This window comes from Anomaloglossus baeobatrachus, chromosome 5 (genome assembly GCF_048569485.1).
Source record: "Anomaloglossus baeobatrachus isolate aAnoBae1 chromosome 5, aAnoBae1.hap1, whole genome shotgun sequence".
Lineage (NCBI taxonomy): Eukaryota > Metazoa > Chordata > Amphibia > Anura > Aromobatidae > Anomaloglossus > Anomaloglossus baeobatrachus.
In genome coordinates, this window is record NC_134357.1 from 195,709,783 (window position 1) to 195,731,703 (window position 21,921).

At 40.3% G+C, this 21,921-nt stretch overlaps 1 protein-coding gene across 12 annotated transcripts in view; it reads left to right on the forward strand.

Moving 5' to 3' along the window:
- The window catches only part of KCNMA1 (potassium calcium-activated channel subfamily M alpha 1), a 1,029,133-nt gene that overhangs the window by 639,993 nt on the left and 367,219 nt on the right, over nt 1–21,921 (forward strand). For all 12 annotated transcript variants that reach the window (XM_075349081.1, XM_075349079.1, XM_075349082.1 and 9 more), the window contains exons 7-8: nt 12,423–12,498; nt 14,966–15,136. In XM_075349081.1, the coding sequence (XP_075205196.1) occupies nt 12,423–12,498; nt 14,966–15,136 (247 nt within the window). The remainder of the gene's footprint in view (nt 1–12,422; nt 12,499–14,965; nt 15,137–21,921) is intronic.

Below are 21,921 nucleotides of genomic sequence, written 5' to 3' on the forward strand. Positions count from 1 at the left end.
CATGGCACAAGTTGGAGATCACTTTCAATGCACGCCTATGACACACTACTTCTGGCGTTCATAGACTTACATTGAGAACTTTTAACCGTTACCTTGGACGTCCAATAGTAACAGGTTGCAGTCACAAGTTGGCGCCGCAGAACGAGCGGCATTGTTAAAAGGGAAAGACTACGGCAGGGGACTATAAAACTAGGGTCAGGGACCTTAGATTTTAAGCAGGAGTCCAGCGCTGAAAAAAAAATCCTGGAGTGCTGCTGTAAGTGCACCATCACTGTATAGAGCAGGATCATGAGCTGAACTTGCTCCATACAGCTTGGATACTTACTGTGTTATGTAGCTGGCTCTCAAGATTAACTGCTCGATGAAAGTTAGAAGTGCTTCTCAATAAATTAAAATATCCTCAAAAAGTTAATTATTTCAGTAATTCAATACAAAAAGGGAAACACGTATATTATATAGAGTCATTACAAACAGAGTGATCTATTTCAAGTGTTTATTTCTGTTAATGTTGATGATTATGTCTTATAGTCAATGAAAACCCAAAAGTCATTATCTCAGAAAATTAGAAATATTATATAAGACCAACTGAAAAAATGATTTTAAACTCAGAAATGTTGGCTTACTGAAAAGTATGTACCGTAAATAGACTCAATACTTGGTCGGGGCTCCTTTTGCATGAATTACTGCATCAATGCGGCGTGGCATGGCGGTGATCAGCTTGTGGCACTGCTGAGGTATTATGGAAGCCCAGGTTGCTTTGATAGCAGCCTTCAGCTCGTCTGCATTGTTGGGTCTAGTGTCTCTCATCTTCCTCTTGACAATAGGTCAGGCGAGTTTGCTGGCCAATCAGGCACGGTGATACTGTGGTTATTAAACTAGGCATTGGTACTTTTAGCAGTGTGGACAGGTGCCACGTCCTGCTAGAACATGACATTTCCATCTCCAAAAATCTTATCGGCAAAGGGAAGCATGAAGTGCTCTAAACTTTCCTGGTAAACGGCTGTGATGACTTTTGTCTTGATAAAACACAGTGGACCTACACCAGCAGATGACATGGTCCCAAAACCATCACTGATTGTGGAAACTTCACACTAGACCTTAAGCAGCTTGGATTGTGGCCTCTCTACTCTTCCTCCAGACTATAGGACCTTGATTTCCAAATGAAATGCAAAATTTACTTTCATCTGAAAACAACATCTTGGACCACTGAGCATTAGTCCAGTTCTTTTTCTCCTTGGCCCAGATAGACGTTGCCTAGTGGTCATGAGTGGCTTGACACAAGGAATGAGACACCTGTAGCCCATGTCCTGGATACGTCTGTGTGTGAAAGTTCTTGAAGAACTGACTCCAGCAGCAGTCCACTCCTTCTGAATCGCCTCTGAATTTTTTAATAGTCTTTTCTTAACAATGCAATCAAGGTTGTGGTTATCTTTGTTGCTTGTGCACTTTTTTCTACTACACTTTTTCCTTCCACTCAACTTTCCATTAATATGCTTGGATACAGCACTCTGTGAACAGCCAGCGTCTTTAGCAATGGCCTTTTGTGGCTTACCCTCCTTATGGAGTGTGTCAATGATTGCCTTCTGGACATCTGTCAAGTCAGCAGTCTTCCCCATAATTGCGTAGCCTATTGAACCAGACTAAGGGACTATTTTAAACACTTTGGAAGCCTTTGCGGGTGTTTTGTGGTAATTATTCTAATTTTCTGAGATAATGACTTTTGGGTTTTCATTGGCTGTAAACCATAATCATCAAGATTAACAGAAATAAACACTTGAAATAGATCCCTCTGTTTGTAATGACTTTATATAACATATGTGTTTCACTTTTTTGTATTGAATTACTGAAATAAATTAACTTTTTGAGGATATTCTAATTTATTGCAATGCACTTGTAACTTCCATTACAGTAGTTTAACCTTTTAGTTGCTGCTGAGTCTTTGGAATGGGGGCATGCCATTTCTGACCTCTATAGCACCCCCACAAAAAGATTGTGGGGTGCACAAACATTCTGAAGGATTGTTTGTTTTCCATGTTACTACGTCTATGAAGCCCAACCTCATAGGAAACCACAAATTATTTAATAGACTGCAATAGACTGTGTTGTTTTGTACAGGTGATAAAGCAAGTAATAACTTGTAAAAAAAAAAATAAAAAGTGCTGAAAACAACTATTATTAGAATTAAAATTACCCCACTTTTATACAGTTGGTAATATAGTAAAATAAAAAAAATACATATTTGGTTTAATGTTTAGTTTTTTTTAAATTAATAAAATATACAAATAATTATACCATATACAGAACCCAAAATGGAAAAAAATAATCCATAATTGAACTGTTGCTTTTTGGCTACATTACCTCACTAAAAAATGGAATAAACAAACATCCAAATCTCGTATTAACCTCTTAACCCCAAAATACTATCAATAAAAACTACAGCAATGTGCCATTTATTAAGCTGTGTGCTGTTGTTTACTTATAATGAAGGTTCTATCATTAATACATTATCATTGCTGTGACTGGCTGCCTCATGCCAAGTTGCATCACCATGCCTCTTTCTCTGATAAGCAGCTCACTGTCTATAGACATAGCTGTGGTGTGGACAGTGTTAGCTTTATCAGCTTGCTGCGTACTACATTTAAGAACACTTATATACCCAGTAAACTAAGTGATACATTGTTGGAATCGGGGTCTCTTTTCCTACATCCAGCTGCTCTCACATGAGGTAGCAAAAGCCTGGTGACAGATTTCCTTTAATCATGTTGTTTAATTGGCTAACTAGTTTGGATAATCCCTAGTTGTTAGATATGGCCTTCAACAATATGACTGATCACAAAGTCTCCCCCTACTGGGACTTCCAATGATGTGGTAAAATATGTGCAACCTGACAATGAAGCCCCCATAAACATTAGAGCAATGCTCTCTGATTCTGTAATGATTATGGGTCCCAGGATAATTGATTGTTGGAAGAATTAGGAATCTATCATGTTTGATTTTTGACTGCCCATCCCTTTGTTCTTCCTGAGATACAGAAGACAACAGCTCTCTCATAGACAACACATGAGTGCTCAGACAAATGATTGCTCCTGTGTATGTGTATGCCAGTTGAGCTGGCTTTTGGCCAAACAAATGAATCAAGCAACGTCGTGTGACATATCTCACATTTATGGTGGACTTTAATGTTTTATCACAAAATAAGGGAAGTTATCCGTTTCACAGTGCGTATACAAATCACTGGTTCTGCTGTGTAATGCAGGATAGGACTGGTCCACCAAAAGGAGAAACATTCTATAACCAATCTCCAGGAGAAGAAATAAAGATCCCAAGAGGATCATCCTTTATAAACTGAAAGAGTTTCCTTATAGTAACTGTGAAGATATGAGGTTGTGCATTGTATTAATTACCTAGTCAGCTTAACAATGCAATTATTTTATTTCTTCCGTCCACAGTCTTACAGCAACACCAGGTAGATGGCCAAAATTAGATGCCCCAGTCCAAGAGATCCCAAACCAGGATCGGTAACTCCATGGCCCCTGTACTAGGTGATACCCACTGTCTCCCAACTTTTGGTTGACCCACAGCTTTTTAATCTACCACCGGTATAGTCTGCGATCACAGCCCCTGCTCCTACAGACGACGGATACCACGACCGCAGCACATACCATATTTTTCAGATTATAAGACGCACTTTTCCTCCAAAAAAGTTCTAAGGGGTGTGTCTTAAAATCCAAATATAGCTTACCAGGAGGTAGAGAATTAGTGCGGGGGGGTGTCTATGTGGGAGGCCGGCTGCCACAGGACCCACTGCTGCCAGCACAGATCCCACCAGCAGCGCCCCTGCCTCCTGTGACTCCACTCCACCACCGCTGCTGCCCCCCCTCCGGTAAAACAACAGAAGAGTATAAGACAGACGCCATTTTTTTTTTACCTTTTTTTATCTCTAAATTTGTAGTGTGTCTTGTACTCTGGTGCATCTTATAAAACGAAAAATACGGTATATCCAGTTCCAGCCAGCAACAACCCCCCCGATCCCCACATCAGTGTCTTAAGTACCCCAAGCCGGGCCCCCGGGAAAAAACCCTCAAAGCTAACTGTGCATTTGTGGAGCTATTTTCCTGAGGTCGAGCTCCTCACTTGGGACTGCATGTGAGACCCCCTGTGGTGACGGCTCCACTGCAATCCCCATCCACATATTGGGACTAGTGTCTGGGAGAACAATTACTTAATTGAGGTCCATGAGACACTAACAAGAGTAATTGAATGATTGTTTTATTCTAATAAGCAATCTTATGCCTGACCTTCTGTGTACCTTAAACTGACAAGCAAGGAAATATCTAATAAAACACAACAATGAGACCAGCAATGAGACTGACGTAACCAGTGCTTCGTGCTGGAAAAATTCTGCATCCCTTAGAGACGTGGACTGTGCTCTTCCTCCAGTGGTCCAGTAGTCTTTTGTCCGCAGCCAGCATCTCACAGTAACTATGACATACTGTCATAAAGAGCAATGAATTAGGAGAGAGACCATGTGATTACCCAAAGCAAGTACAGAAGTGCTTAGGAGTATAACTATTTAGAAGTAAAAAAAATAACACCAAGGAATTCAAGAGAAAATTGCACAGTTTAATTTCCATTTATTCTACCCTCCAATGGGCAAGAAGATGGAGTGGAGTCTTCATTTCCTCTCTTACCAAAAGGTTGGTCCTAACCCTTCAGACAGTTATATTTTCTTTAGAAATTCCTTTCGATATGTAAACTAGAAATTACCTGTTTAAGACTTTTTTACACACACACATCTTTTAACCTAAGACATTTCAAGCAAGAGATGTTTCAGGACACTGGAATTTGTCCTAACTTGTTTCTTTTCTGTTGTTTTTTTGTTGGTTTATTGAGGATTTTTCCAATGATTTTGTACTCAAGGGTATTTTGTAGTGTCTACTTTACTAGTGGTTTCCGTTTGTGTAACATTTGTGCCGGCTTCTGCTTTGGCCGCTAGGCAGCACCATGCTGTTTTGGCAGGTGATGCTTGATATCACAGCTGTATTTTAGTCCTGGGACTTGTGGTTTTGTCCAGTCTGCAAGTTACGGAGTTAATCTTGTCTTGATTTCTTTCTGTTGTCAGCATGGGGTCAGACTGTTGTTTATAAACCCTAGAGAGCCAGCTCCCGTTGCCAGTCAATGGAGATTCTATCCTGGTTTGTGCCTCTGTCATGAGCTCCTGTATTTTGACCTGATTTTCATGTTCATTGACCTTGGCTTTACATTTGACTTCCTGCTTGTTGTTGATTCTGTTCCTGATGTGACCTTCTGGACGTGACCCGGCTTCCTGAGTATCCTTCTTGCCAGCTTGCACCACCGAACAGTAGCTGGTGGCCCTTACCCAGGGACCTCTGTTTAAGTCAAGATCACTTTACAAGGGTTATCAGGTGAAGATCAGGACAACTCCTGAGTTTTAGGAAAGTAATAGCTTGTGTCAAACCATTTTGTGGTAGCCATTTTGGAGCTGCCAGGTAACTACCGTATTTTTCGTTTTATAAGACGCACCGAATTATAAGACGCACCCCAAATTTGGAGGGAAAAAAAGGTAAAAAAAAAAATATGGGGTCCGTTTATAATCTGGTGGTGTCTTACCAGGGAGGGGGGCCTGCAGAAGGGCGGGAGTCACAGGAGGCAGGGGCGGTACTGGAGTACTGCAAATAGTATAAAGGGGGCCCAGATACTCCCTGTGGGTGCTGCTCTGTGCGGGGGTCGGTGTTGCTCTGCTCTGTGCGGTGCCGGAGACACCACTCTGCTCTGTGCGGGGCTGGTGTCACTCTGCTCTGTGCGGTGCCTGTGTCGTTCTGCTCTGTGCGGGCCCGGCGACACCGCTCTGCTCTGTGCGGGGCCTGCGACACCACTCTGCTCTGTGCAGGGCTGGTAATGGAGCAGCCGAGCGCCGAGCAGAACGGAGCAGCCGTGCACAGAGCAGCTGAGCAGGACGGAGCAGCCGTGCACAAAGCAGCCGAGCAGGATGGAGCAGCCATGCACAGAGCAGCTGAGCAGGACAGAGCAGCCGTGCACAGAGCAGCCGAGCAGGACGGATCAGCCATGCACAGAAGAGCTGAGCAGGACGGAGCAGCCGTGCACAGAGCAGACGAGCAGGACGGAGCAGCCGTGCACAGAACAACCGAGCAGGACGGAGCAACCGTGCACAGAGCAGCCGAGCAGGACGGAGCAGCCGTGCACAGAGCAGCCGAGCAGGACGGAGCAGCCGTGCACAGAGCAGAACGGAGCGGCTCCAAACAGAACAGAGCGTCGCACAGACCAGCAGCGCCGTCAGCACAGTGCACTGCTCGGAGCATCTCCCTGCCTCCTTTGACCTCTCTGCACAACCCCCCTGGTAAGCTATATTTGGATTTTAAGATGCACCCCTCATTTTCCTCCCAAAGTTTTGGGAGGAAAAGTGCGTCTTATAATACGAAAACTACGGTACTAACTGTGCGCTCATGACAGGTTGTTTTATTCACTCCATTGAGTAATGAAGAAACTGGTAGGCGTTTTTTAAGTGATACCAATGGCAAAACATTCCAAAAGACAGTGTGGCGTCTTTTGAGCTTTTCCACTGATTTGTATTGTAAAGTACAGAACGTCTTCTGAGCAGAAGACACCAGAGGTACGGTCAGGTCACTTCTTTTAATCCCACTTTTAGAAACCTGAAGCAGTTAAAGGATGTTCAAAACCCTGATGTGTGCACAGCATGTCATTTTTAAATAGAAATGGATGTAAATTCATTCTTTTAAGTATTTTTCTCAGTGAAATTTGTCTGAAACAGATGTCATATGCCTTTGAACAATAGCTTTGGATGAACATAATATGAATCTTTTTATACAATTACAGTACAATATACAATGCTATACAATTGTTAAATCATTGATTGTGCTGCGTGACTAAATTATACAGCATATATGCATTATCATTGCTGAATGTGTGTTCATGTATCTGCATGAGTGTCACTTTGTCATTGTGTTGAACTTTGCATGTGACGAGGGTAACAGATGGCAGTGGGTGGGTAATAACTGAAGCATTAGGATTATACTGAAATCTCATTCATGAAATCAACCTCTGGCCATTCATAACACAGGGAAAAAGCTTCCAGGAGCTTAACCCCTGCACGGACTCAAAACTCAATTAGAAAGACTTCAGCTGTTATCCTATCTTAGCAAAAAAGAGATTATTTCTTTGCTGGCGGAGTAGTCAGACACAGAATGTGTTATTGTAGGATACAAGCAATTTATTTTGGTGTTATAGTTACTAGATGAAACCCGAGTGTAAAGAAAGTAGGATTCCTTTCTATAATGGACTTAAGACTGTACAGTATGTCGGCAACTTTAAGATCTTTTAATTCAAATTATTTTTCTGTTTCTTCTCAAAGATAAAATAATAGTGCTTCACTAGCTATTATATAATGCTGTGTATCAGGCTCATAGCATAGAAGATGTTTCATTAGTAAGCACCTCCTGAATTATGATGATAGGGATAATTACCAGAATCTATTATACATTTTTGACTAAAGTCAGAACACTTAACATTTGAGCAGCAGTGAGAGGACGGGCCACATATATTTAGTGTCAGATGATAATAAAGGTCAGAAACATTTAGGCTCTATCAGTGTTATATATGGATGTTTGCTTGCACATGACATTTTTTCAGCTTTTTTGATGCAAAACTATTTACAGTACAGGCAAAAGCAATGATATTTCAGAAATCTCATGCACCCGCAGCTGTTTTTTTTCCTGACTCAATTTGAGAACTGTAGCGTTTTTGAAAATCTGCAGTATGTCAATTCTTTAGCATTTTTGCAGTGTTTTTTTTATCCATTTAGTAAAACTAAATGCAAGTAAAAATGCACCAAAAACAAAGCAAAAAAGTATTTTATGCAGCATGTTTTTATTTCTGCCAACCCTTGGTTTTTGTGCAGAAAAAAACACAGCAAAACATTACATGTGAACATGCCCTATGAAGTCTCGCAATCTTTTGTGGTAGGCTGCATACCCACAATCACATACATCCACCTAGCTGGAGATCCACAATACAACACAGTCTCTATTAACAGTATGAACATTTCTATGTTCATACTGTTAATAGAGACTGTGTTGTATTGTGGATCTCCAGCTAGGTGGATGTATGTGATTGTGGGTATGCAGCCTACCACAAAAGATTGCGAGACTTCATAGGGCATGTTCACATGTAATGTTTTGCTGTGTTTTTTTCTGCACAAGAAAATGAAAGAGTTGGCTTAAGGCCTAAGACACACGGCATGAAAATCGGACCGAGTGGAATGCGATAAAATTATTGCATTCCACTCGGACCAATATTAGCCTATGTGTCAGTACCCAATCAAACCGAGAAAACAATTGCATTATGCTGCAATTGTAGTGCGAGACTCTCTCTCACCCATTCATGTCTATGGGGCGAGAGAAAGATCGCACTGCACTCGCAGTACACCAGTGTACCGCGAGTGCAGGGCGAGAATGGCAATAGCCGGCTACGGAGGAGAGACAGATAAATCCCTCCCTCTCCTCCTCCGTACCGTCCCACCCCTCCTCAGTGCTGGCTCACCCCTCCTCAGATGGGGCCCGTCCCCGCAGCGATCATCACAGCGCATGATCAGACCTCAGTCTCAGTGACACTCGCATGACACTCAGCTTCCGCTGTGCTGCCAGCGTGAGCCGAGTGTCATGCGAGGATCACATTAGTCCCCGTGTGGCCCCGGCCTAAACTTTACAGCGTTAGCTTGTTTTACAGTCTGTATAATTCTCTCCAAAACTGGGGCCTTCTCTTGGCCACATGGTAACAAGCCCAGATTCAGCGTTCATCCACTTCTTGTCACTCTCCCATTGCCTTCCTGAGAGATGCATTTTTAGATCCCTAAATGCAAAAAAGTCATTTCGTGAGCTCAGTATTACAGCAGATCTCCCACCTTTGGGAGCTCAAACAGGGACACTTACATTTATTGTATGGAAGTTTCACTTTATTACATATCCACATGCTTGAATTACTTTTATAAGCACATTATTGCAAAAATCAACTGAATGAAGAAATGTCAAGGTCCAAATTGCTCTGAATTATGAAATAATGTATACCTTGGGTTTTACTATGCTGTTATGACCAAACAGCTGAAAGACTTAGGATCAATATTATATCTTTGTATTTTCAAATCTATTTCATTGTTCAAGAGGAAGTAAAGTAAGTGAACAAACATTCCCTTTAGCACAAGAAATTTTGGGCAAAAGTAAAGGTCGTCTGTCCTACAAGGTGGTGCTGCTATTTGTGTTTGTCCTAAGTGCATGCGAGAATGAGGACATGCTGTATTGAATCATTACATCTGTTTGATCTCGGAATAGTATTGGGATTCTTAGGCAGGTAGATGATGTCACCAGTTGCTCTTGTATGGCTGTACTTTTCCATTATCTTAATACTTTCTTTATCCAGAAATTCCTATAAGATATTAGTTACTTTTTAAAGTACATAGTCCTGATGCTGAATAATAGGGCATACAGCTGCTTGCTTATCTCTTGCCCTCTGGGCTGGCATTGCTTGGGTGTTTACTGCAACACAGCAGGCTTAGTGTGAAGCTATGAATCCGGATTTTCCCCAGATGTTGGCTGCAGCTTAAAGCACACTATTTTTATACTAATCTCAAAATAAAAATATAGAGGTTGCAAAAATACACCTTGTAAAATAAAGATTTAGAATTTAAAGGGAACCTGTCAGGTACAATATGCACCTAGAACCACGAGCAGTCCTGGGTGCATATTGCTAATCCCTGCCTAATCGTCCCAGCTTTTAGTAGAATAGATAAAGAGATCTTTAGAATTTTTTTTTTCTAAGGATCCTTTATGATATGCTAATGAGCGCAGGGACTAGTTGCAAGATCATTTGTTCCCCCGACTAGTCCGCCTTTCTAGCATGTTAGCACACCCATACGGAGGTGCTAATATACTATTCAATGCCCATTGCCCAGCATCATCAGCGGTGATATGCGTACCTGTGTCCGTTGTCACAGCTTCAGTACGCCGGGTTTAGGGTCAGTGAGCATGATCAGAAGTCCCAGTACTTCCGGTAATGCGCACTATGAAAGCGGGTGTATGCGTCCCGGCTTTCGAGATGTGTAGTGTGCATGACTGGAAGTGGCTGGAATTCTGATCATGTGCATAAAGCCTAAACCTGGCGTTTTGATGTGGTGACAATGGACACAGGTACTTGCATCATCACTGATAACGCTGGGCAATGGGGATTGTATAGCACGTTAGCACCCCCTGTGCCCTTACGACCAGTTCCTGGCCTCATTAGCATATCATAAAGGTTCTTTAGAAATACTTTTTCTAAAGATCTCTTTATGTATTCTAATATAGGCTGGGACAGTGGGCAGGGATTAGCAATATGCACCCAAAACTGCTCATGTTTCTGGGTGTATATTGCAACTGACTGGTTCCCTTAAAAGGTATTCATATTTGCATTAGAATTCTTACATCTTATGTAGACTTTGCTCTACCTTCCTCTCTGAAGCCGCAAATTGTCATTTAACAGCTCCATACAAGCTCTTAGTTATACACCATGTGCAGAATTATTAGGCAAGTTGTATTTTAGAGGATTTTTTTTATTATTGATCAACAACTATGTTCTTAATCAACCCAAAAGACTCATGAATATCAAAGCTTAATATTTTTGGAAGTTGTAGTGGGTTTTTTTTAGATTTGGCGATCTTAGGAGGATATCTGTTTTTGCAGGTAACTATTACTGTGCAGAACTATTAGGCAACTTAAAAACCAAATATATTTCCATCTCACTTGTTTATTTTCACCAGGTAAACCAATATAACTGCACAAAATGTAGAAATAAACATTTCTGACCTGCAAAAATCAAACAAAAAAAATTTAGTGACCAATATAGCCACCTTTCTTTATGATGACACTCAACAGCCTACCATCCATAGATTCTGTCCATTGCTTGATCTGTTTATGATCAGCATTGCATACAGCAGCCACCACAGCCTCCCAGACACTTCCGAGAGGTGTACTGTTTTCCCTCCCTTTAGATCTCACATTTTATGAGGGACCACAGGTTCTCTTTGGAGTTCAGATCGGGTGAACAAGGGGGCCATGTCATTATTTTGTCATCTTCTAGACCTTTACTGGCCAGCCACGCTGTGGAGTTGGATGCATGTGATGGAGTATTGTCTTGCATGAAAATGATGCATTTCTTGAGCGATACCAACTTCTTCCTGTACCACTGCTTGAAGAAGTTGTCTTTCAGAAACTGGCAGTAGGTCTGGGAGTTGAGCTTCATTTCAGCCTCAACCTGAAAAAGTCCCACAAGTTCATCTTTGATGATACCAGCCCATACCAGTACCCCACCTCCACCTTGCTGGCGTCTGAGTCAGAGTGGAGCTCTCTGCCCTTTACTGATCCAGCCTCTGGCCCATCCATCTGGCCCATCCAGAGTCACTCTCTTTTCATCAGTCCATTAAACTTAAGTCTTAAGATATTTCTTGGCCCAGTCTTGATGTTTTATCTTATGTTTCTTGCTCAAAGGTGGTCGTTTTTCAGCCTTCCTTACCTTGGCCATGTCCCTGAGTATGGCACACCTTGTGCTTTTTAATACTCCAGTAATGTTGCAGCTCTAAAATATGGCCAAACTGGTGGCAAATGGCATCTTGGCAGCTTCACTCTTGATTTTCCTCAATTCATGGGCAGTTATGTTGCGCCTTTTATGCCCAACACGCTTCTTGCGACCCTGTTGGCTATTTGCCATGAAATGCTTGATTGTTTGGTGATCACGCTTCAAAAGTTTGGCAATTTCAAGACTGCTGCATCCCTCTGCGAGACATCTCACAATTTTGGACTTTTCAGAACCCTTCAAATCTCTCTTCTGACCCATTTTGCCAGAGGAAAGGAAGTTGCCTAATAATTAAGCACACCTTATATAGGGTTTTGATGTCATTACACCACACCCCTCCTCATTATAGAGATGCACATCACCTGATATACTTAACGGGTAGTTGGCTCTCAAGCCTATACAGCTTGGAGTAGGACAACATGTATAAAAAGTATCATGTTATCAAAATACTCATTTGCCTAATAATTCTGCACACAGTGTACGTAAGAGTAACCATAGACATGAATGCTGATCTATTGTACCACACTGAGCCACAGATTTAGGCATCTTGTCTATGATTTCAATTTTTATATACTCCATAGGATTTTGTATTAAGGTGGTAGTGTCAATCACACATGTGGCACACAGCTTCAGAAATAGTTTGACAAGAAATGGTAATTAAGATACATTTCACAAATGTTGTATTGTACATTATGAACTATATAGACAATATTTAAATATTTTCATGCTTTTGACACATCTGTTCTTGTTTTGTTCTTTTACAGTAATTCCATCAAGCTGGTAAACCTTTGCTCAATTTTTATCAGTACATGGCTGACGGCTGCAGGCTTCATTCATTTAGTAAGTTTGTTTTATTAATATTACATTGGCTTAACCTTTTATGACCTCATACACTGTTTTCATCCTTAAAGGATAAACAAAAATACATTGATATAATGTAAAACACCATACCCTCATAATGGTCCTGAGTTGTACCAACCTTAGTGGTTGATAAAATAGTTCAATAACTTTTATGCCATGGTATTACTCATCCTCCTGTAACAAGTTCTGTTATGGGATAAAGACTACTTAAGGCCCTGTGCGCACACTGCGTTTTTACCCGCGGTTTTACCCGCGGTTTTGCTGCAGAAATTTCTTGAGAAATGTTTGTAATCTTTCTGCAGAAATTTCCCAACAAAACCTATGGGAAAAAAAATAGCTGTGCGCACACTGCGTTTTTTTCTCAAGAAAATTCTTTCTGCAGAATTTCTTGAGAAAATTTCTTGACAAAATGTGCATGTCACTTCTTTTCCGCAGGTACCTGCGGTATTTCACTCCATTCACTGTAATGTAATCGGGAAATACCGCGGGTATACCACAAGTAGCAAACGATGTGCAGTATTCCCTCGGTATAGCCGCGGTTTACCTGTGGTGATGTTCATCACTACCCTGCGTTTTGCAGGGAAGTGATGTCATTATGACAGGAAGAGGAAGCTAAGCAGAGAGTAAACACACACATATCGCACTCCCTGGACACCGCACAGAAGCACTTCCGTGTGACCGCCGTCGGGTGCTCGTGCAGTCTGTGTCCTGCTCCAACCCCGCGGCTGCTGGCACTGCAGTGTGTCAGTATCTGCCTGCCCTGCAGTATCAGAAGCTTCTCACACTGCAGTGCTGGCAGCCGCGGGGATGACGAGCGCTGACTTCAGGAGGTTAGATGAGATCATTACCTGCTGTGACGATCTCCTGTACGCCTGACGTCAGTGCTGTCACTGCCTTCTATGCCCATCTCATGGGCGGCCCGAGACTGTCACTAGCGGTGACGTCACAGGCTCTCGCGATACTGCAGAGAACACGCGGCGGGCATAGAAGGCAGTGACAGCGCTGACATCAGTAGTGCAGGAGATCTTCACTGCAGGTAATGATCTCAGCTAACCTCCTGAAGTCAGTGCTTGTCATCCCCTGCAGTGACCTGGGCTGACCTATTGATGTTATCTCAGGTCACTGCATTACTCTCCCAGCCAATGGGGAATATTCTGTTCTTCATTGACTGGGACAGTGACTATGGTACGGATCATCCTGGACCCCCTTATTGGATTACGCTGGACCTGGAATTGATTGTTCTTTTCAATAAATTGGTGAAAGAGGGAATGTTTTGGGCAGTGTTTTTTCAAATAAAACTTTTTTTGTTGTCTATTTTTTATTTCTTACTGACTGGGTTGGTGATGTCGGGTATCTGATAGATGCTTGACATCACTAACCCCAGGGCCTGATGACAGGTGACATTACACATCTGGCATCAACCCCATATATTACCCCGTTTGCCACCGCACCAGGGCAACGAGATGAGTTGTGGTGAAGCACCAGGATTGGCACATCTAATAGATGCGCCACTTATGGGGTGGCTGTGGCCTGCTATTTTTAGGCTGGGGAGTGTCCAATAACAGTGGACCTCCCTAGTCTGAGAATACCAGACCACAGCTGTCCGCTTTACCTTGGTTGGTGATCCAATTTGGGCGGGACCCCACGTTTTTTGTTTTAAATTATTTATTTAATGTAAAATAACAGCGGGGGGTGCCCTCTGTTTTGGATTACCAGCAAAGGTAAAGCTGTCAGCTGTAGTCTGCAGGCTGCAGCCGTGTGCTTTACCCTAGCTGGCTACAAAAGATATGGGGGATCTCACGTCGTTTTTTTTTTAAATTATTTATTTATTTTTTGGCTAAATACAAGGCTTAGCCCCCTTTAGTGCCACATGAAAGTCACTAAAGGGTGCCAGCTTAGAATATGCAGGGAGGTGGGACATTATATAGGTCTTTCTCATCTATTATCTATCTATTCATCTATCCATCTATCCATCTATCCATCTTTCCCTCTATCCATTATCTGTCTGTCTATCTATCGATTATCTATCTATTATCTATATTATTTATTGCAGTTACAGCATATAAAACCGCAGGGACCAACCTGCGGAAAAACCGCGGCAAAACCGTGGCAAAACCGCAGAAAAAACTCATGCGTTTTCCCCGCGGTTTTGGTGCATTTTTTTACCGCAGGTGCGGTATTCTTCAACTCCCAGAAATTTCTCAAGAAATTTTCTTGAGAAAAATCACTTTTCTAGTGCGCACATAGCCTTAATCAGAAGCTCCTTTTGCGTCTTGGACTTTCTCTTTGATTGCACAAATAAAATTGAGAAATTGGATGCAGTCTACTAATTATTGCCAAGGTTAACTGTTTTCTAGGATATCTTGTATTTTTCTTCTCATGTTCCTCTGCTACTAACATTTTTTATTGATTTAGGTTGAATTACTAATACACGTTTTCTGTACAGGTGGAAAACTCTGGAGACCCGTGGGATGATTTTCGAAACTCACAGAGCATCTCATATTGGGAATGTGTTTACCTGCTAATGGTGACCATGTCTACTGTGGGATATGGAGACGTTTATGCAAAAACCACCCTTGGCCGACTCTTCATGGTCTTCTTTATTCTCGGCGGTTTGGTAAACAAAATTTAACTTTTTCAGCATTATTAAGTTGGTCTATAGTTGCATAAAGCTATTCAGAGCAAAAGTTTTCCCAAGTCAATTATAAAACTTATAAAACATTAAAGGACCATCTCTGGTTTTGTGTAAATAAAGTTGAATAACAACAGGATGATTTTTGGACTATTTATACCTTCTTCAGAAGTCTGTGCGACTTTCGCTTCCACTGTGCTCTCTGCTTATTGAAATATATTAACAGGCAAGTAATGTATTTATAGATATGTATGATTGCTTATCTTCTCTACGACATGCTTTATAGTAAGAAGTAAAGCTGTCTGTTAAGGCTGCTTTACACGAGTCAATCTATTGTGCGATGCATCGTTCGGGTCACGGTTTTCGTGACGCACTTCCTCTATTCGTAACAACATCTTTGCATGTGTCACCTCCGTGCGATTCCAAACGATCAATAATCGTTATAAAATCGGCCATCATGTACTCGTCGTTTATTTCCATAATATCATTTATTTTTAGCTTTTAGAACGACACATTGATAAGTGTGACTCCCTTTCATTGTCCTTCTTCGTCATTTTTTGGAACGTCATCAGTGTCCAGGGCGTAGTTGCTATATTAAATAGACACGCCTAATATGTTGTGATTGGTTGTCGCTGATGCATTTTGATTTGCTAATCATGAAATAAAAGCCGGAGCTAGTGCTCTGAATTTCGTCCATTCTGGGTAGCCTTGGCGCAGTGCAAGTACAGTGTTACTTATTTGTTTTTGTTTTTTTCGGGATTCCTTTGCTTGTGTCCTTTTGCAACCATATTTGTGGTAAGATTTATTTTAGCCCCTTTTTTTTTTTTTTTTTTTTTTTAAAAACAACATAAAATGTCAATAACAATTGAATAAATAAAGGTAAAAACCTTTGCTTAATAAATTTACAAAAATAAGGAAAACATTTTTCCTAACCAAAATATTATTTGAACAATATTAAAATATAACATTAAAAAAAACGACCAAAAAACCCCAAAACAAAACAAACCTTTGATGCAAGACAATCAAAATTCTCCAAGAGAAGGATGCCAGGAAAAAATGTTCGCAGATACAAGAGAAAAACGAGACAACAAGGACGGACGCACGAGATACGATTTATATTAAAGCCAACCAATCAGCCAAAAAAATAAAGACAGGAGTGTGCTGGAAAACAAGGTTCTGGGCGTGATAGATTATAGACGTCACGGAGGGGTGTATACTTTACATAAAAACGCCCCTACGAAAGACAGATTGACTAAAAAAAAACATGTGTGAAGACTTTGGCACGACCGCCATGGACAATCAATACATCGCTGATCGCTATTGGGTCGTTGATCAAAACAAAACGTGTGACGCATAGACAACAACCTATGTGCGATCAAAAAAAAAAAAAAGACATGGGTGTGACGCATCGGATAAAAAAATCGCACGATCGGTCATCTCGTGTAAAGCAGGCTTTAGATCTGACCTTCAGGGCCAAATTTTTGACTGTAGTAGATTGCAAACTATTATGCTGCCACATATTTATTTCAACTATATTTGCACAAAGCTAGAAAGAACCCTTCTGCACTCTCATTTTTTTTTTTATTTATAGAACGGCACAAATCTCATAGCTGACCTAAACAAAGTAACACAAAAAGATATAGAGTAGATAGACAAATAGATAGACAGATAGCTAGACAGATATTTTTCTAAGGGCTCCACAGCCTTTCAAAGTAACACATACATATACATGACTGTAATACCGTTCTCTTATTCCTGCTGCCCGTGGTTTGAGCCACGTGATTTAGCTGGCTCAATATAAATATATTACAGAGTTTGGCCATATGGACATAAACTAGCAAAAAGACCTATGTCTGGTCATTTGCATTTATCTAAAGATATATTTAGTTTTAGCCAGGAATAAGATGGATCTGCAAAGGCAATTCCTTAGTCATATTTCCTGCAGTAAAATGCACAAATTCAGTAAAATATTTTTTTTTTATTTTTCATTACTTGTATTATATCTTTTCAGATTGTTAACGTAATGCATTATGAGAATATTACGAAAATTCTGTGTTCATAATCTTTTTAATTCATTATTTACCCTTCCAGCATGACATGTATTTTGTTAGGTCAGTTATGGGAATCTGGGCTATTTTTAGTGTATATTTTTTTTCTTTATTATTTTAAACTGATTCTTTTCTTACTCCAAATGGCAATGAACATCTTTCAGTAGCAGGTCAGAGATGTCTTGTTGGCTTCATTATGTTGGGACAGTTTGTCATTACTGTGGATGACAGAAGTGAATTATAGAGGAGGAAGAATAGACACAAGAGGGAGTGGAGAGCTTAAGAACCTTTCCTAGAACTGCTGGTGATTACTTGTTTATTTATTGTGTCTTGAAACCAGAACATAGGGCGATATGTATGAACACTAGTGTACTTTACGTCATCTTTAATAAAAAGCTTGCTGATGGAAATTGCCTCTGAATAATTCTGGCTCATTGCTTGCTGAGTGTGAACCAAATTATGAAATGGTTGCCAGCCTTAGGCCACACTATAGTTTACACAAGTTTTAGTGTTAACTATCGTAAATGCACAGCTCCACTCACATTTTAGAAAAATGATGACAACAGGGGTGAAAATTTAAGAAGTCACAATGACGTCATTCATGTGGCATACACCATAATTTGAGGCTCTGTTTTATGCCAGAAGTGATTTTAATGCAATAATAAATGTCCCCCATATACTTAAGTGGGAAAGAAAATATAGTAAATCTAAAATAATTAAAGATCTGCTTGGGTTGAATGGTTAATAAAATAATGGGTGTAAAAATATTATTTATGGGGGGGGTCTAATAACTTCTCTGCATAGAGAAGAAAAGAAAGTCGAAAACTGTAGGTGTTGCTTAAATGCTAACTTTTTCTGAACTACATAGTATAATCTCCTGTTCCACTATTAGTAGCTTACCTGACTGATCAATGAAAAGTCTGCCTAGAAATACATTAAATGTATACAAGTACTGTAAAGCCGGGTAGATTCACCTAAGCTTCTGTGGAGCTTTAATATATAGGAAATGTTGGTTCTTTGTAAAAATTTGCAAAAACAAGAGAGAAATTTGAAGTTTACATAGGGACTTCTAGTTACTTGTTCTTTGACATTTGGAGTAATATTTATCATACTGTGTCTGACGCACAGCTATCACTCTATCACTTATTCTTCTATCTTTTCACAATAACCTCGCATTTGATGAGAGCCTTTGCTCTGCAGGTTTTCATGCTGTATTTTAAGAATGTATATAAAGAAGTTGTCCAGTCTGAGACAAAAAGTCTGAGCCTGCCGAATGATGATAGTAATCTATGCATTACGCTGTCACCATTCCTATTTATTACCCATGTGAGTGGGCGGATTAGAATTTCTATACTTGCAGTCACGTACTAACTAGGCTGCGGAACTTCTCTTATTTATTTTGTATTAAGAGAAGTCAGATCAGAACAATCGATACGTGACCACAGGTATGTAAATCGCCTTCATGCAGTGCATGACTGCAACTCGCTCAAGGGATACACAGGTATCATGATAATGGGCACATAGGCAGTCAGAAATCTACAGACTTTTCTTGTTAGATTGGACATCCCCTTTAATAAATGTATCAATAATATATAGTTTTTGTTAAATGAAGAGCAAACATAACTGGTTTCTAGTATATTTATGTCCTAACTATGTTATTTGGGCTTCATTTATATTGAGCAACACTTGTGCCACAATCACGGTTTCCCAAGTGGGCCTTTTTGTAGATAGGTCCTAGTGATGATTTGTTCTACTATTGAATCTATCCTGTAGTGTTGGGACAGGTAGATTGCTCACGTGTGCCCTTTGTAGCTACAGGACACCAGCTTTCTACTGACTTCTCATAATGCAGTTAGTTAAGAGATTATTTTTGTTTACCGAATGAAATATTCCTGAATAGTTAAGTGGCCGCTCCTTGTCTCTTCAGCCCAACATTATTCAGTAAACATTATATGTAGTGTTGAGCGAGTAGTTGACTATTCGTACTTGTTATGCTGTTAGCGGGTACTGTCCGCTACTCGCATATTTGTTATGTGTAGCGGGCGCAATGTAAGTCGATGGGAAATACTTACTAAGTAGCGAGTAACCCGAAAGCCATACTATTTACTACTTGCACAAAAAGTATGGCTTTTGGGTTACTCGTTACTTAGCGAGTATTTCTCATTGACTTACATTGTACCCGCTACTCGTAACGAATATGCAAGTAGCAAACAGTACTCACTAAGAGCATAGCGAGTACGAATAGTCAACTACTTGCTCAACACTAATTATATGTTCATGTACTGGTGAAAATATTTTTTTGAGGTTTCAGACTACTCCCTCTCTGCTTATTACCCTTTTTTGTCACCCCATGGTCCCTTATTATTCCAACAAACAATATGAAATAACTCTGGGTCAAAGTAGAGGCAGGTTGGAGATTATCCCATCACAGCGATGCATCTGCTTTACCTTGTTATTCCAAAATGGAAACAGAATGATATTCACAGTAGTTACTGGTATCATCTGGTCCATTCTATCATATTCAGGTGTCCACCCTAGCGAGTAGTTGACTAGTAGTCGTAGTTGCTATGCTGTTAGCGAGTACTGTCTACTACTTGCATATTCGTTACGAGTAGCGAGCGCAATGTAAGTCAATGGGAAATACTCGCTAAGTAGCGAGTAACTTGAAAGTTGTACTTTTCGTGCGAATAGTGAATAGTACGGCTTTTGGGATACTCGCTAGTTAGCGAGTATTTCCCATTGACTTACATTGCGTCCGCTACTTGTAACGAATATGCGAGTAGCGGACAGTACTTGCTAACAGCATAGCTTAGTACGAATAGTCAACTACTTGCTCAACACTAGTCTACCCCAGTCGTTCCTATTGTATGTCATGCGCAGTGGTCTGCAGAAGAGGTGTGGTGACAGTCACATGCTCACTAAAATCCATATGCAGATATTTATTGTAAGAGTATGGTCAAAAAAGGTATTGACCTTGTAAAAAATAAACCATAGCGATCAGCACATAATTCTGATTATTTATAATTTCAATTAAACACAGGAAATTTTTGTTGCAATATATTACATGTTCTCCTGTGCTTCAATCTGTTTCCATAAGGCTTAGTTTATACCAACGTTCAGCAGGACCATTTACTACGGTCCCACAAGAACTATGCCCACATGTATGCCACTGTCCTAATATGAGCAAATACTATTTTTATACAGCTTTCTAATGACATCATAATGGATGTCTTTATTTCTGGCTGTTTTTTTCAACTGCTAGCAGTTTTTTCAAGCAGAAATGAAAGCAAAACATTTAGAAATATGTTCAGGTGTCGTCTGGGCATCTTTTGAGCTTTCCCATGAACTTGTATTGCTAAGTATAGAGTGACCTCAGAGCAGAAAATGCCAGATCACTTCTTTCAACCACTTGGTATATTTGGAAACAGGAAGTGGTTTAAAGATGCTCAAAAGGCTGAACATATGAACAGTAAGTCAACTTTGTATAGAAATGCACAGGTTCATTATTTAGACCATTGAATTAACACTTTTCAGGTGGGTTTGGGAGCGGATTCACCTGAAAAAATATCTGCACATTCCCTAATTGTCCCTGCTGGATTTAGAAGATGCATTCCTTTTTTTCAAAAGCATAATTTCTGAGTTTTTTTGAAAAATTTGCAGTAGGGCCACCATCACTTATCTTTCATCGTTTTTATACTGTAATCTTTGTGTGTGGCAAAGGAGCATTGAGCCTCATCAGGTGACATGAAAACCTTTATGGCCCACGACACAAGATTCTGATGAGCATCCGGGCATTTTTAAGTAAATAGAGTCCTCTGAAAAATGATTTATTTTTTTTTTTAGTCTGATCTGGGGTTCTGAATTATTTAGGGGTCTAAGGTCTGAGTTGGAATTAACTCTAGCGTTTGACCTGGAGTTTGATGCCTCTGATGCTCCCATCCTGCAATTTATAACATATGTGGCTGATAATATATGAAGTTCTATTGCCCCTGCGTGTTCCAACCATGTATGGATCGGGTAAATGCTTGAAAGGGGGGGTTTATTGAAAAACAAAATGCAATGGAGTCCAACAGTTTCTCTTCCAACTCCTGTCTGCACTCGCTTTTGCTATGCCCCGGTATTAATTATACAACTCCATGTAAGCGATAAAAGCCCTGAGGATGCAATATCTTTGCATTTCATCAGTCTTTTCTCAGATGGAGCTAGAGATTGCAAATTTACATCCAGCAGCCACCTTTGACCACAGTTGGTTAAGTCATAAATGTTTGTTGGACAAAACATGGCTCTGTATTTATGTGTATTATTTGAGAAGTAGACTAAACTTCCCTTTTACCCACTCTCCCTAGTGTGTGACCCTCCAAAATAGCATCACCTTTTTTTTCCGCAAACTTTTTTGTCTGTTTAGTTTTGTTTTATATGTATCCCCAACACTTCCTAGATCCAAACATTTAAGGGACGTCCCCAATGAAAATTGGGACTTTTTGCAGTTTTTCTTTTCTTTTTTTTTTTTTTTTTTTTTATTATGGATCTATGTTTATGATATATATGACTATGACTGCATATTTTTATAGACAACGATCGATTTTGTTTGGCATTAACTATGCCATGTCTCCTTAAATGTCATTTTTTTTAAAACATTTCTATATATGTTATGTAACCAGAGGTGCATTTTCTAGTGAATTGGTGAACATATGTAGATGCTCTATAGTGGTAACTATGCAG